The sequence below is a fragment of the Asparagus officinalis genome, chromosome 3, assembly GCF_001876935.1.
Source record: "Asparagus officinalis chromosome 3, Aspof.V1, whole genome shotgun sequence".
NCBI lineage: Eukaryota > Viridiplantae > Streptophyta > Magnoliopsida > Asparagales > Asparagaceae > Asparagus > Asparagus officinalis.
The window spans coordinates 29,893,966-29,909,645 of NC_033796.1; the positions used below are offsets into that span (position 1 = coordinate 29,893,966).

Consider the following 15,680-nt stretch of genomic DNA (forward strand, 5'->3'; position numbering starts at 1 on the left):
TGACAAATTTGGAGAAAGACTGATTACGTCCTGTTTGCCTAATACTATATGTTTGTTACAGTAGTTTCCCTGTCGCTCTCTCATAATCTTCATGATAGATTTATTCTCTTATGGAAAATTTGTTTGATTTCAATGGCAGCTTCAGGGAGATGGCGGGTTGAGTAAGAACCTGTACTCAAAGTCCGTGAGTGCTCCCAGCTTGAGCAAACTAGACTTCCAGTCACTTTCAGTGGCAGAAGCTCGGAGTGGGCTGTCAAACTACACTGGAGATTTTCACCAAGTTCCTGAGCCATATAGATCAACTTCCAGTGTATTTCGAGGGTCTACAGATTATGTATCTACTGCTAGAAAAAATTCATCCCTAGATAGTAGTAACTGGAAACCTGGCAGGAATGGTAATCCAGATGGCATTATCAGCTCAAGTAGAAGTGCACAACTCATTGCCAACCCATCATACAATGGCCACGGAAAACTTCTCTATGGAAACAAGTCTCCAAGTCTAGATGCATCTTGGACAGCTCCAATTTGTCTCGAGACCGGAGAAGCAGTGGGTAATACTTTCCAACAATATCTCTTAACAGTTTGAAAGTTTCTTATGCATTAAATATGGGTACCTTGTCTTTACCAATGTGTATCACCCATTGTTGGGAGGGCAGCAAATATGTATTCCGAGTCGATGGAGGAAGCTCGTGATCTTGCACGGCTTCGAGATGCATGCTTGGAGCAGGTACAAGTTTGCAGATATCCCTGATACATCCATATTTAAGCCCTCAACATTTATTGATCATATTGTCCAAATCTTTAGTTTGATTTAACTATATCCAATATTTCTTCATGGTGTTCTTTTCTCATATTTGCTTGCTGCAGATAATCATTAGTTTCTTATAATTATAAATGATAATCATTTTGTTGTTTTTTTGTCGAACTGTGATCATGAAAAGAGAATGACAGAAGTCAGCATTTGTAATTAGGAGTTCAATGATATAAAATAATTGGATGAGAGAAGATAATGAAGAAGCCTTTGAAAAGCTGAGAAATTGGCCAAGGATATAGTTGAATGTAGGGTATATTACATGTGTTTCATGTGGGGAAACAAATAAATACACTAGTATTTAGTAAGAGGTATCATAAATGTGATAAGGAAATGCCAAAACTCATCTTTTGTTAAGTAGTGACTATTCTGTCAGTCCAAGGATTCCTTTTTTTGTCCATTTTGAGGATTTTTTTTAGTCTAGTACATAACTTACGCGGTCAGCCTTTCCGAGTGCTTGCCTATTTTAGCACAGTGAGCTTTACCTGCCGCTTTATTTGATAATTCTGAAAGTGCTGTTGATTCTTATCTATTACCCAAGTAGGCTTGTTAGTTGTGAGAGTTCCACTTTTAGCTATCTAATCAAGGGTGACATTTATGCATACCGCCCTAGCACTTTGGTTAACTAACTTAGCACATGAGAATACCGCCGTTGCTTCTTCTACCAATACCTTCATTATCAATGTGAAAGGAGGGGGAAGGAAGGAAAAGAAGAGAGGGAAATGGAAGAAAGATATAGAGAAGAAGGGGATAGAGGGGAAGAATGGAACTTCTATTCTTCTTGCAAGGAAGAATTTTAAATTTGCTTCCTGTTATTTAGTCTGCTTGCAGTTTGACCTCACAAAAATAATGTATCACGTCCTTTACTTGCTGTTGAAATTATAGCATAAAATACCCTTCCCTTTTTCCACTTATAGGACATGATTTGACAACTTCTTTGGATACCCCCCCCCACCGCGACCCAAAAAAAACCTGTCTTTTCTGTTCTATTTTCCTCTTGGCTTTTCCTTTTAGATTTGTTTTTCCCTTTTTAGCCTCTGACAACATTTTATCCACACAAGCGTAGAGACCTTTTTTGTTTCTTAATTCAAAACAAATTTGTTAATGATCATTTTTTGCAAGGATTTTGTGGTTGGTGTTGTTTCAATGTGTCTGCTTGTTTTCCTGCTTAACGCAGTTATGAGGTGATACATGTAAGATTTGTTTAATGTGTCTGTTCTTCAATTATTTTATCTTATTGGGTTTCGCCTTATATCTAATACATGATTTAGACTGCATTATGTTCTAAAGTATCGAATATTCATTGCTGCTATTACTACAGAAAGCGGTTCTCCAGCACCATATTTTGGCTCAACATTTCACCTCCATAAGGGCGTAACAAGATCCAAATGACATTACTTATTCTTTGCAAAGGCGTTGGATAAGTTTTCTTCTTTGTGCGTCTTTTTTGAATCTCATGAGTTGATGTTTGATCTTCCAGAAGGTTTTCAGGGACAGATTTTCTGTTCCTATGCAGATCTTCCTTTCATATTTACCTTCTGTTTCACATTTAAAACTTCCAATAGTTAGAAGGTTAAATTGATCTTAGGTAAGGAGTTGTAGTATCTAGCCTCTGAGCATTGGGTTGGTACCATCACTCATGTTTTCTTCGGTCTTAAATGCACCTTCTATCATTGTTATTTTCAAGTTTGTGTCCACAATCCTCATACACACACATACGCGTGCGCTTGCTCACACTTATGCATGTGGTTTTATATGCAGACTGAACTTATTGGAAAGTTCGGCTACTGTATTACTTCAAGATTTGGGAGTTGAATCCTCGTTATGATTTCGTATGGCTTACACTTCGCCGCATCCAAGTAAGATAGATTCAACATCAAACACTAATTCATCTTTTTTATGTTACAGGCAAGTCAAGCATATCTGATTGGTAACAAGGCTCTGGCAAGGGAACTGAGTGAGAAGGGGCAGTTTTACAACATGCAGATGAAAGCTGCTCAACTGAAAGATGGTGGCCCAATTTATCATAAGAGGTCTGTTATTCTGTAGCTATCTTAAACATGTTATTTCTGCAAATAATTGTTGCATATTCATCCTCCCAAGTTCCGGTGAAGTTGTCAGTTTTCATAAGGATAGCTGTTCAAAACTTGATGGGAGAAAAGCTGCTAAAAGCCATAGCAAGGAGAATAGTTGTTTCGAATAGAAATCCTGCCCGGCTATATTTATTCTTAATGCCGAGGCGTGTTATGGAACTGAAACTATAGGTGCAAATGCATAGATCATTCAAGCTAGGTAAGTTTGATAATGCATGCGTAAATGTTTGGGGACAGAAAGTATGAGGCTATCATGTCATCTCGCTAGCAGAATGAGCTATGAAGAGATAGATGTGATATTCCCTCAAAACAAAAACAAAAAAAGAAAAGAAAAGAAAAGAAAAGAAAAGAAAAGAATGCGAGATAGAAGTAATCAGGTTCACTTGTTCTGATTTGATTAGCAGGGTCAGCCTCATTAGTCTATTTTCTCGTGGTTCATTTTACTGAACAAACTACCGCTTCATGCACATATTATTATTATTATTATTATTTATGTTTATGTATGGTTGTGTAAGACCATTAACCATCCAAACTTGATACAGATTAATAATTTGATTTCTTGATTTCCCCAGAGATCCGATCTCTTATGAGCTCCAGGGCTACAACCGAGGAGGGCAAGACCGTGTTATTGACCTCCATGGCCTTCACGTAAGCGATGCCCTACACGTGCTGAAACATGAGCTCAACATCCTAAAGAGCACTGTACGCTCCTCAGGACAGCAGCTCCAAGCAACAATCCTTTTGGTTACCGGGCATCATACTAGTGGTACTCGTGTCTCACCGAGGCTGCCAATGGCTGTAGAACAATTTCTCTTGGATGAAGGCCTTCCATATACTCAGTCTCAACCTGGTCTTCTTCATGTTGTGATATATTGACACCGCAAAAAGATTAAAAAAAAAAAGAAAAAGAAAAAGAAAAAGAAAGAAAAATTAAAATCACACACTTCAATTCTTGTATCTGTGTATATGAGAGTTAGACAGGGAAGAGGAAGCCAACACAACTGTGTTTATGTGGAACAGAAAAGCAATGTAATGTTAGGACAGGCAGAATGCTTACATACCGTTGTAGATTTCTGTTGCCTTTTTATATTCTTTTAGTATATTCTTTTTGATCTCTCAACTTTGTTGGTCGAGGAAGATTATTTGTTCAGTAGCTTGTACTTGTAGCATATCATGCCAAAAGTAGCATGTAAGCTTGAATTGCTCTCTAAAAGTATCTATCTTCTCATGTTTTGATGCGTTGGTTTTTTTTATCACCGCTACGCATTCAGCATCGGAAACATGGACTTGCTAATGGAGCGGTAGACTCTTAGCAAACCTTAGAAAATTATTGCCTGATGCACGTTTGAAGCATATTCTGGCATTTGTCTGTTGTTTCTTCAACACTCTTGGTCTACATGCTTGTGTTCTTGCTTGAAGAAGCTATGATTACATATATTTGAATCGGGAAGTTCTCACGATACTAGTAGTCTTTCATGATTTTGAAATTCTCTCCACTTTGCAGCTTTGGGCCGATTCATTATTCACTATTCACTGGTGACGTGGATAATCGAGGGCAAAAACAGAGCATCAATCGGAGAGCGGAGAAAACGATTAGTTTCACAAAGGCCCCTTGAAGTTTGGGGTTCTCGCGAAGACACCTTGACCTTTCAATTTTCATCCCCAAACTGGCCCTCCCCACAGTCCAATTGGTGCATGGTCAAAATAATGGCCAGCGATACCATTAAGACCATTAGGAGAGTACACTAGCAACATTTAAAGGTTTCGCGGGGTTCTACGAGATATCCCATCATTACGGGGATATTTAACGATAAAATTTTGATTAAAAAAATTCAAAAAGAAAAGGACACAAGTTAACGGGAAAACCCCAAAAATTCAGGACTTTTCTGTGTAATTTCCCTTAAAAAATAATAAAAATTTAAAAAAAAAAGAGTAAACATTGTGTAGCGTATCCTTTCATCCCTTCGCAGGCTCAACAACATTCTTCCGGATTTCCCCACTTCGGCTGTCGTATTTTCTTCTCAACACCTCGGAGCGCATGAATTGTTTTATAGCGTACGAGTACCTTTTGTGCCCCTAGCATAAATACATCCAAGACTTGTCCGATTTTGATGCGTTTTCTCATCAAAGCTCAAACAAACCTCTCGATCTCAGTTACTTCTTGAGAAGATAAGATAATGTCTCGTGGCCTCTTAACAGTGGGCTTTGTATTGGCCTCTCTACTCTCTGCTGCTCTTCATGTGGCTCTCAACTCCCCCATCTCCCCTCTCCCCCTCTCTCTCCCCTCTTCAAAATTCTGCTCCAACAACCTCTTGCAGGTCTCTCTCTCTCTCTCTCTCTCTCAAATCTTTTTATTTGTTTGATTTTAGAGAATTATTATTGCTAGCTTGTACTAGTATTTTTATTTTATTAGGGAGTGATTAAGCTTGGAGAAGGCAAGCTAGTGGGCCCAGAAGATGTGTTGGTGGGCCCAGATGGTGTGTTGTTCACGGCTACAAGGGATGGGTGGATAAAGAGGATACAGCCCGATGGATCTGTGGAGGATTGGAGGTTTATCGGAGGGCCGGCTGTGCTTGGGATCACGGCGTCAAGGGATGGAGATCTCCTAGCTTGTGATGCTCATAAGGTGAGAAAAATTATGTATTGATTTATGTGCTGTAAGAATTAGATTAGAAGAAATTTGAAAAAAAAATAGATCTATTTTGCTAAATATTTAGCAAAATAGACCTCTTTTTGACCAACAGGTCAAAAAGAGATCGATTTTACAAAACAGATCATGTGAAACATACGGGACTAGTAGTCTCGTATGATTTAATGGGGGATTAAATCATATGGGACTACTAGTCTTGTATGATTCATGGAGCCTACATTTCTCTCTTATAGTGTAGGAGTATTGTGGAAGAGGATAGCGTAGCTAAAATTATTCTTGAAATAATGGCTATGTTGTTGACCACCACATGCAATTGCCTAATGGGGGGAAAAAGGAAAAGAAAATGAAAAGAAAAGGAATTATATACAATCTAAATGAGCATGTTGCAGGGTGATTGTCATTTCATATAGCAATAACGCGCCTTGGTGTCGTGCAAAAAGATGCAAAATTGAATCATAATCCTATAAAAAAAAAGAGTTTCTCATTTTCGCATGCTATAAAATTTGACAGGTATATTCCTAGCTAGCTCTCTGTAACGAGAGCCGCTACTACATAGTGGGATTGCTCATTTTTTGCTAGACTGATATTTTCCCCTCAAGCTAGTTTAGACTCATTCAATAGAAGACTAGCTAACAAACACTAGTTAAGAGTGCAGTAATTAACTGAGGCGTACGTTTACTACCTGCTTGCAGGGGCTGCTGAAGGTTGGGGACGGAGGAGTAAACGTTCTTGCTACTCGCGTCGATGATGACGGCTCCGTTATCAGGTCCTTAAATTTCCTCATTAACTCTTTCATGTCAATTTGAATTCCTCGATTCGCATGTATACCAAGTTAGTTATATACCAAGTTAGTTATCATTTTTCTAGGAATAATTATTCATCTCATCACCCACTCTAATTGTGATAGTACTAAAATGATGCCGAAGTTATTAAGGTGTGTTTGGCAACCTCACGCTAACTCTGATTAAGGGGCTTAACCGGGCCAGAATCGTATTAAGGTGGAGCCGGTTCAAAGATGGCCTGGATAATAAAAAGTATTTTTACTAAAAAAAATAATTTATTTTTGTACAATTTTTTGCCAATTACAATTTAAGCCCTCATCGGAGTTGGTGCTCTTATCCAAGCTTCAGCGAGCGTGCTGACGAGCAAGCCCATTGCTCCCGGCCGGTTTTGCCCGATCTTCACGAATGCTGATCGTCCGCGCGTCCATCTCTTGGTGGGGCCGACAAGCACCAGACGATCAAAACTAGACTAACTGGGTGGAGCCTAGCTCCTCTCATTGTCACCATCCCTGTCTCGATGTGGCGTTTTCCGATGGTTTCAAGCTATCTTGGACTTTTCAACGGAATGGGCCGCATGGAGACGAAGTTCCTTTAATAAATGTGAGGATCGTCTTGGGCGTCTGGGCCAAGTGGGGCCCACCTGTCAATTTTCGAACCGCGCCATCAAGTACGACTGGTTCCGGAAAATAATGATTACTGATTAGTAGATGAAGATGGATAATGATAGAGCATCTTCAACAGCTTTCCCAAAATTTTCTCAGAAGCAAAAATCAAATTCTTCAAATTATTTTTGCTCCAACTCCAACAGCTTCTTCATTTTAAAGAATCCTGTATTTATTACAATAATAAAAATATTCTACATCTTTGACACGAACTTTAACAATAAAGATTAAGACATGAGTTTTTTGTTTTTTGCCCCCTCATTTTATAGTGTTGAGTCGTTTTTTGAGTAGTTGGAGACTTGAAGAACATGAAACATTTATGACAAAACTCTTCCCAAAAATTTGAAGAATGCTGCAGATTTGGGGAATGCTCCCCTTTTTTTCTCCCTTATCTCTATTTTGGAGAATGTGATGGGGAATCTGTTGGACCAAAAAAAGCTCAAAATTCTCTAAAAGTGAGAATACCAATAAAATAGGAAAGCTGTTGAAGATGCTCTAATGAGTAGAAAAGTAAAGAGTTATTGAGCCCTAATCTCTTATCTTTTAGAAGAAAAATTCTCTAAGGACCCAAAATATGGGACCAATAGGGGGGACAAGTGAGATGTCCCCCTCCTATTCGATAATGAGTTGGCCATCGTTAAGGATGATCAACTCATTATCCAATAGGAGGGAGACACCTCACTTATCCCTCCTATTGGTCACATATTTTGGGTCTCTGTAGCAAAGCTCCTTTTAGAAATAGATGCACCTCTTTATTAATGATCGCCAAAACAATGCCCTAGAAAATGACTAGTTTGCCTCCATAATATTGTTCAGCTGAAGCCCTATCCAATAGGAATATTTATGCGTCTTTCACTAGATCAAGCTACGTTGATAAATATAATATAATTATCAATCATAAATAAGCTAAAGCCTAAATGTATGTTTGAGTCCTTTTCTTTGTTTTATCCTCATGAAGATTTGCGGATGAGGCCGTTGAAGCTTCCGATGGAAGCGTATACTTCACGGATGCATCCAGTAAATTCGGTCTCTCGGATTGGTTGCTTGATGTTCTTGAAGCCAAACCTCACGGTCGACTCCTCAAATATGATCCTGTGACGAAGCACACCTCAGTGGTTCTTTCTGACCTCGCATTTGCCAATGGTGTCACTCTTTCGCCTGACGAAGACTTCCTCATAGTTTGTGAAACTTGGAGGTATACTCCTGAAATCCTCGCCAGAAGAATAAAACCATTACATATGGAAATTAACATGAGATGATAGTCCATTTAGCTAAATAAATTGCTAGAAGAAAGAAACTCATAGCTCCCATAATATCTTGGCGGTTTATTTTGCTAAATGAGATGCTATAGTTCATATAGATGTTTGTAAATTGACCACTTCACGTAACAATGTATTATTACAATGAACGTTTTGGATCATCTAGATTTCAGTGCCTAAAATATTGGCTTAAAGGAGAACGCAAAGGAAAATCAGAAATATTTGTCGACAATCTCCCCGGAGGACCAGATAACATCAATTTAGCACCAGATGGATCTTATTGGATTGCTCTACTCGTACCAAGAATACTCATTTTTCTCATATATATATATATATATATATATATGGAGGGGTTCTAATAAAAACCTCCTTAGCCTAAAAACTAAAAACCAATATCATCCATTGGATCTAGATGAATCCAATGGCTGTGAGTCAGTCAAACAGTCAACAGACACATGTATTAATTACATGCATTAATTACCTCAACACACACAAATCTGGATTCACTACAGTGAATCTGGATTCACTGCAGTGAAAAACGTGTTCGTTGAGGTAATGAATCTGGATTCAGTGCAGAGTGAATCTGGATTCACTGCAGTGAAGGACGTGTTCATTGAGGTCATGAATCTGGAATCACTATAGTGAATCTGGATTCACTGTGTTGAGGTAATTAATGCATGTGTTTAATAAGGTAATTAATGCATGTGTCTGTTGACTGTTTGACCGAATCCTAGCCATTGGATGATATTGGTTTTTAGTTTTTAGGCTAAATAGGTTTTTATTAGAACCTCTCCCTATATATATATATATAGAGGAGAACTTGTGTCAACTTAAGTGGATAGTGAATAGTGTGTCCACCAAACTTTATATCCACTCATTTAACATATAAAAAGTCACTTCATATCATGCAAGGATCCCTAGGAAACATCCCCCTGATCAAGCGCATCGTAGCAACATTTCCAAAGCTATTGAAGAGCATACATCCTATGAAGAATGGGGCAATGGCAGTAAAAGTAGCGGAAAATGGGACTATCACAAGGACAGTTGATGATTCTAATGGAAGTGTGATGTCATTTGTTACCTCAGCCCTGGAGTTTGAAGGTCATCTTTATCTTGGTAGCTTGGCAACAGACTTTATAGGCAAATTGCCACTCTAGAGTATAAAAATCTTCCTTTCCTATTCTCATGTAGAAGCATAATAAGCTTTTGAGGGAGCATTTGCATGAGCCAAAAGCTTAAACATCGTTGACGTTTTGGTGGAATTGACTTGTGAATATTGGTATTGGTATTGGTATCTTCAGTACGTGATTGGAAGTGTGTTTTATAGGATTTATTTTTCATGTAGATCCGATTATGTTTTACGATGGCTGTCGACTATATACGCAACCTTTTTTTTTTATCCTGACTTGGAAGAGACAATGCTTGACAATGAACACAGTACTGACGGAATTGACCTAGATTGATTTGGTTAGAAACAATTAAGAAAGATATGATTAAGACTAACTTAACGAAGGAAGTGACTCATAACAGAATAGAATGGAAAAATAGAATTCATGTAACCGACCCCAAACATTTGTGATAAATGCTTGGTTATTGTTGTTGATGATTGGAAGTGTGTTCCTTTTCCTGATTATACTAAAGCAAGCAGAGTGAAAAAGAATAAAAAAATGTAATTGTTATCACATTCCTCTTATATATATAAGGTGACAACTTCTCTTTAACGGCAAAAGAATCAGTTTAGATTTTTTTTAGTAAATACTCTATAGAAGAACTTTTCTACTTAAAGAAGACAGTAACAAACATACTCTACATGAATGATTTTTTTTGGGTTTTTTGATATTAGATCCTAAGTTCTTTCTTCATTTTATAATTAGGCAACCAAAAAATATCTCTTATTTACACCTCTAATTTATTAAGTTGGTTGTTATTTTTTTAAAAAATTATTAAATTGTTTTAAATAACAACCCCTGGGCCCTGGCTAGCTGTATTATAGTTAGCCAGCTTTTTTTTACTGTTATTTAAAACAACCTAATAAATTATCCGGGTGTATCTACTATTTAAATAACTAAAGAAAACCTAAAAGTTCTAGAGTAACCTCTTTAATTTCCATATAAGCCGCCTTTTCACCTTTTTGCTACAGCATAGTTTTTATTTTGCACGTATTCCAGCCTTATTTTTTCCTTAAATAACTTCCACCCCTACCGCCCATAACTATGCTCACAAGAATTTACAAAATAGACCACTTTTTATAAAGTAATTAGCGAAATAGACCACTTTTGAGAGTAATTAACAAAATAGACATCTTTTTGACAAAAGAGGTCGATTTTGAAAAAATGACTTCAGAAAACATACGGGACTACTAGTCCCGTATGTTTTCTGAAGTCATTTTTTCAAAATCGACCTCTTTTTGACCTATTGGCCAAAAAATGTTTATTTTGTTAATTACTTTTAAAAATGGCCTATTTTGCTAATTACTTTATAAAAACGGTCTATTTTGCAAATTTTCCTTTTTTTTCACTGATAAAAAAAACCCATGGGAGTGTAATTTGGCAGGTCCCTAATGATCATCCTTTGACTGCCTCACTTCTGGCTCTGGGCTTTCTAATAGGCCCACGAAATTCCTTTTCCCTCTCCTTGCTCGCCCGCGCCAGCGCCGAGATATCCCCCAATTTAGGGTTTGATCTCTGCCCCGCTCTTCTCCAATTTTGAATCAGGAAGAAGGAATCTTGCGGTTCCTGAAGCTTTCTTCTCCCTCCTTAGGATCATATTAGGGTTTCCTATTTCATCGATCGCTCGGACTCCGACTGCGAATTAATAAGAAGAGAAGATGAATCCTCTTACGTTGGTGAAGCGCACTCAGAAGATAAATTCGACGGAGGCGGCGTTGGGAATCTCAGAGGACGCATCATGGCATGCAAAGTACAAAGATTCCGCTTACGTTTTCGTCGGTGGGATTCCGTACGATCTCACTGAAGGCGACTTGCTCGCCGTTTTCGCCCAGTAAGTCTAAGCCCTAATTCGTAAAATTCCTGTGTATGGATTATCAAAATTTAACCCTAATTCGTAATGTTGTTTGATTTATTAGGTACAGATTATGCAAATTTAGCTTCTTTTTGGGGAAAGTGAAAAAATAAAAACTTTTGTTACAATTATATTATAGTTTAAAATTATAAACCTGCAAGCCTCACCACTACTTTGGAGGTTTGGTGCAGGGGAAGGGACATTTGACATGATATTATAGTAGCCCCTGTTCAAATTCACTTGCCATGAATTTAAAGCGGATCTAGGAAAGATACCACATGATGAGTACAGGTTTTGGTCCTTGGCTAGATGCGGAGATATGTTAGAGTATACATAATTATAACCCTCAACTTGCACCACATCATCAGAGATTTGGTGTACTAGAAAGGACTTTTTTTCAAACGTTGATCTCTATATTTTCATGTCCCGATGCTAGATGTTTCAAACATAATAATATAGCCATAACAAGTCAGACAGAGAGGATGGACGGTTTGGTTCATGCGTGCACATTTTACATCCGAGTCTTTCGACCCTTTAGCATTTTGATTTTTAGTAGTGCTTCATAGCCGATTCTGTGTAATATTCCGCGCACGATTTAATTGACAAACTTATTTTATGAAGATGCCTCATGCCTCCTTGCTTACCTAGTATGTCAGTTAACAAATATGATATGCAATTGTTTTTTTGTTGATGCTGAAGTTGATTTCCCCTTGTTTTTTATTCTATTCCTAGGTATGGGGAGGTCGTCGATGTTAATCTTGTTAGAGATAAAGGTACTGGAAAGTCTAAAGGTTTTGCTTTCCTTGCTTATGAGGATCAGAGAAGTACAGTTCTTGCTGTAGGTAAGTGTTTTAACTTTAATTTTTCGTTGTTAGCACATTTGGTAGAATTTTTGCTAACTTTATCAACTGTTTGGGATATATTGTTGTTGACAATTTATTCTGCTCTACTCGTGCAGATAATTTGAATGGGGCGAAGATTCTTGGTCGAATTGTTAGAGTTGATCATGTGACTAAATACAAGAAAAAGGAGGAAGAAGAAGACGATGAGAAGGCACAACAGGAGAGAGAGAAACGAGGAGTTTGTCGTGCTTTTCAGAAAGGAGAATGTACTCGAGGAGCTTCTTGCAAATTTTCTCATGACGAACAAGTAAGTGATGAAAGGAGTCGTAGACTGTTAAAAGTTCAACCCTGACTCTGCAGAATACTTGGAACAACTATCTAAAACCGGACATATTTCTACATAGACATTGGGCAGATGTTAATATCTTATAAAGTTGAACTTATAATATAAAACAATCAGTGTAATTCTGACTTCAGAGGAAAATAATGTTAATATTCAAAGCTTTAGTGTTGTTTAAAAAACATTTCCAATCTTGCAGTTTTAGTTTAAAGATGTGGAGGTAAGCTATATATTAATTAAGTAAATTAAAATTATCATATGTTAGTAAATTTTCACCTTCAGTAAGTAATATTTTTAGCTCTTGAAAGTATATTGCTAAAGTTATATTTTTCTCTGAAGCACATATTGGTTAAAAAAAAAAATGTACTTATACGGTTGATTGAGTTTTCCAGATATTTCATCCTTCCCTTTTTCTAGAAAACCATGTTAGTTTTCTGTTTGGTCATTGGAAGCAAGGGCATTGTTGCATAAACTGTTGGATCTTTTATGACATGAATTACTTAATACTCCAATCATTCAGAACCTGCAGCCCCAACTGGGGAAAAAAAAGGAAAACAAGGGTTTCTAAGGTATTGGTCCTCCAAAAGATAGTTAGTTTGAAATTAGTCCCCTGATAATATTACAATATAAGTACCCTAATCTGTTTAAGCTACACCAATTAATTTAACGTTACTGTTCTCTTCAAATTTTTTTAAAGTTCTCTCTGAACCCCTTAACATCCACACACCCCCCCCAACCCCCCCAAAAAAAAGGAAAAAAAAAGAAAAAGGGCCCCTTTTTCTCCCATCTTTCCTTCCTCCGGTAGGAGCAGCAACAACAACAACAACTAAGAGCATAGTAGGAATAACAAATGGTTGTTAGTAAATTATAGGTTGAAGTAGCTGAGTTTGACGTTGACCAATTTGGTGTAAGTTAAACAAATTGGGGGAGGTGTTTACAATATTGTCTTTTTTGGGCCAATTTTAGATTAATTATTTATTGGGGACTGATCTCTAAAACCCCATCAACAAATTATACCCATGCACCCAACCCTATGAATATCTTGAGCAATTGGATTTATTACATAGGTTGAGAGATTAACAAAAACCTTGTTGATTTGAGGGATATTTACAAACTTCCCCTCTGAAGACTGATTCAAATTGTATATAGGAGAGAGAGAAAAAATGGGAAAAGCCAAATAGTGTGTATAAAGTTCCTAATTCTTATTGGAAGACTTTCAACTATCCTCTTGGAAAAATCTTCTGCGCCACAGGCAACTGCCGAATTGCCAATTCATAGTAGCAGCTGTATGTATGTTACTTCGAAAACCTTTTTTGTGTAAGCTGTATGTTTAGCAGCCATTCAAATTACGTTTCGCATCATTGTTTAATTTTATACGGCATGTTTCGATAAGTGTTCCTTTCTTGCTAAAGAATTTTTCTGACACCATGTTCACGTGTGATTTCTATGTACTCATTTCAGAGAAATGCAAACACAGGCTGGGGTCCCCAAGATACAGATTCAAGATGGAACCATGATAGGTATGACGGTCCTCCAAAGAGTCACAAGAATTTGTCACAAAACACCTCAGATAGAGATAGCCGACGCACCTCCGGATCAGAACCCAATAGAGATAGAAGAACAAGGGATCAAGAGGGACACAGAGGCGAGGAAAAGTCAGAAACAAGGTCCGACTCAAAACCAGAAGAGTATGATGATAGAAGAAAAAGGGATAAACACTCAGAAAGGTACAGGTCTGGGCGTGATCGAGTTGATGATTTGGATCGTAGAAGAGATGATAAGCGATCAAGGCATGAAGAGGGACTAAGAGATGATAAGCGATCAAGGCATGATCGTCCCTCTTCACCGCGTTATCATCGATGAAGAAGATAGGATTTGAACAGAAAATATTTCCTCTCCGTCCAGGCCTTACATTTTAAAAAAAAAAAAAAAAGAAAGAAAGATGTGTAGTTCTGTTGACACTCTTTTCTGGATTTTACCTACTCAAGGCGAACTTTGGAGATTCTACATAAAACAAACTGCATGTATATGACCTTGGAAGCTCAGTTAGCATTTGATCAGAAGTTATTTTTGATAATCTTTTATTCGCCTTTAAGGGGGTGTTAGTCAATTGGGACATTTTCATGGAAAATGAGATAATTGTTAAGTGATTTTGATGACAGGTTTATTTGATCAACAAGTCTGTCACGGCAACGGGGCATGTATTGTGCAATATCGCGCCTTCGGTTTGTAGCAAATGTAAAATCATTCTGTTCAAGGATTGATCTCTCTTTGAGGCGCTAACGATATCTTGAGCCAGTCGTGTGTGATACTTTATTCCCTCCTCATGTATCTTGCCTCCCTATGTATTTATTATCTTTGTCGCGTTTGCTGCTCTTTATTTGTGGAGCCCGTTGCAAATTGGCAGGCGTCAGCAAATATTGGTCAATTTCACTTCCGTATCTACGCATTTGTGGATGATGGTGAGGTATATAAATAGACAGAGTCATGATAATTTATTGGTATTTTAAACATTGCTTTCCACCTCCACCACTCAAAATTCAACCTCCAACGGCTTTCTTTTCCCCGGTTTAATAACTGTTCTATCATCACCGACGCGTGATGACAAACAGTATCGGCGAAGGCCATCTCGTAACGGTGCCGGCGATATCTTCGGAACCCTAATCCCCCCGTCTCCCCCAACACGGCCGTTACAAACCGAGCAGCATGCCTCCTCGTATCCGTCCACGTGTCGGATCCTGATTGGCCGTCGACGCGACGACGCGCACGCTTTCTATGCGTCGAGCCCCTCCAACGCAAAGGGACGTTAGCTTGGCGCGTAGCGGTGACTCTCCTTATTCTCACCGCGAAACACCCGCCCCAGATGCGAAAACCCAATCCCGATATTTCCTTTGGACATTACATTCTTAAAACTCGTCGAAATTAACAAATAATTAGTCTATTAATCTCCCTCCGCCTCAAAATCCTCAATATCTAAATCCGGCGACCGATGATGAACGTCGACGCTTTCTGCGACGCCGTCGAGGACGGCCTCAAGCTCTCGAAGAGAATCTACGCCGGCAAGGATCGTGCCACGTCAGCACCCCAGAGGCCGGTGATGGACAGATCTCAGCCGTCCGATCTGCTTCCCACGGCTCCGATGGTTTACGCAGTGATATGCGATCCTGCGATAGTCGATAACCCTGACATACCGAGCTACCAGCCGCACGTGTACGGCACG

General features: G+C 38.4%; 4 protein-coding genes across 6 annotated transcripts in view; all 4 read left to right on the forward strand.

The window, feature by feature from the left end:
- Window positions 1-4,057, forward strand: part of LOC109833607 (polyadenylate-binding protein-interacting protein 7-like) — an 8,903-nt gene extending 4,846 nt beyond the window's left edge. For 2 of the 3 annotated variants that reach the window (XM_020401350.1, XM_020401349.1), the window contains 4 exons: window positions 140-551; window positions 657-727; window positions 2,720-2,844; window positions 3,477-4,057. In XM_020401350.1, coding sequence (XP_020256939.1) covers window positions 140-551; window positions 657-727; window positions 2,720-2,844; window positions 3,477-3,780 — 912 coding nt within the window. In that variant the 3' untranslated portion in view covers window positions 3,781-4,057. Of the gene's footprint in view, window positions 1-139; window positions 552-656; window positions 728-2,132; window positions 2,248-2,719; window positions 2,845-3,476 lie in introns of those variants that run through there. The other variant, XR_002245278.1, reaches the window with a different exon arrangement.
- Window positions 4,882-9,621, forward strand: LOC109833608 (protein STRICTOSIDINE SYNTHASE-LIKE 4-like). Its single transcript, XM_020401351.1, has 6 exons — window positions 4,882-5,222; window positions 5,318-5,530; window positions 6,247-6,320; window positions 7,957-8,193; window positions 8,424-8,553; window positions 9,151-9,621. The coding sequence occupies exons 1-6, from the start codon at window positions 5,082-5,084 to the stop codon at window positions 9,412-9,414; spliced, it is 1,059 nt and encodes a 352-aa protein (XP_020256940.1). The 5' UTR covers window positions 4,882-5,081; the 3' UTR covers window positions 9,415-9,621.
- LOC109833610 (zinc finger CCCH domain-containing protein 25) lies at window positions 10,831-14,374 on the forward strand. Its single transcript, XM_020401353.1, has 4 exons — window positions 10,831-11,257; window positions 12,011-12,120; window positions 12,237-12,427; window positions 13,922-14,374. The coding sequence occupies exons 1-4, from the start codon at window positions 11,085-11,087 to the stop codon at window positions 14,321-14,323; spliced, it is 876 nt and encodes a 291-aa protein (XP_020256942.1). The 5' UTR covers window positions 10,831-11,084; the 3' UTR covers window positions 14,324-14,374.
- The window catches only part of LOC109833609 (inter alpha-trypsin inhibitor, heavy chain 4-like), a 19,445-nt gene continuing 18,774 nt past the window's right edge, over window positions 15,010-15,680 (forward strand). Inside the window, 2 exon segments of the mRNA XM_020401352.1 lie at window positions 15,010-15,675; window positions 15,678-15,680. The exon segment at window positions 15,678-15,680 is cut by the window's right edge and continues 77 nt beyond it. Coding sequence (XP_020256941.1) covers window positions 15,450-15,675; window positions 15,678-15,680 — 229 coding nt within the window. The 5' untranslated portion in view covers window positions 15,010-15,449.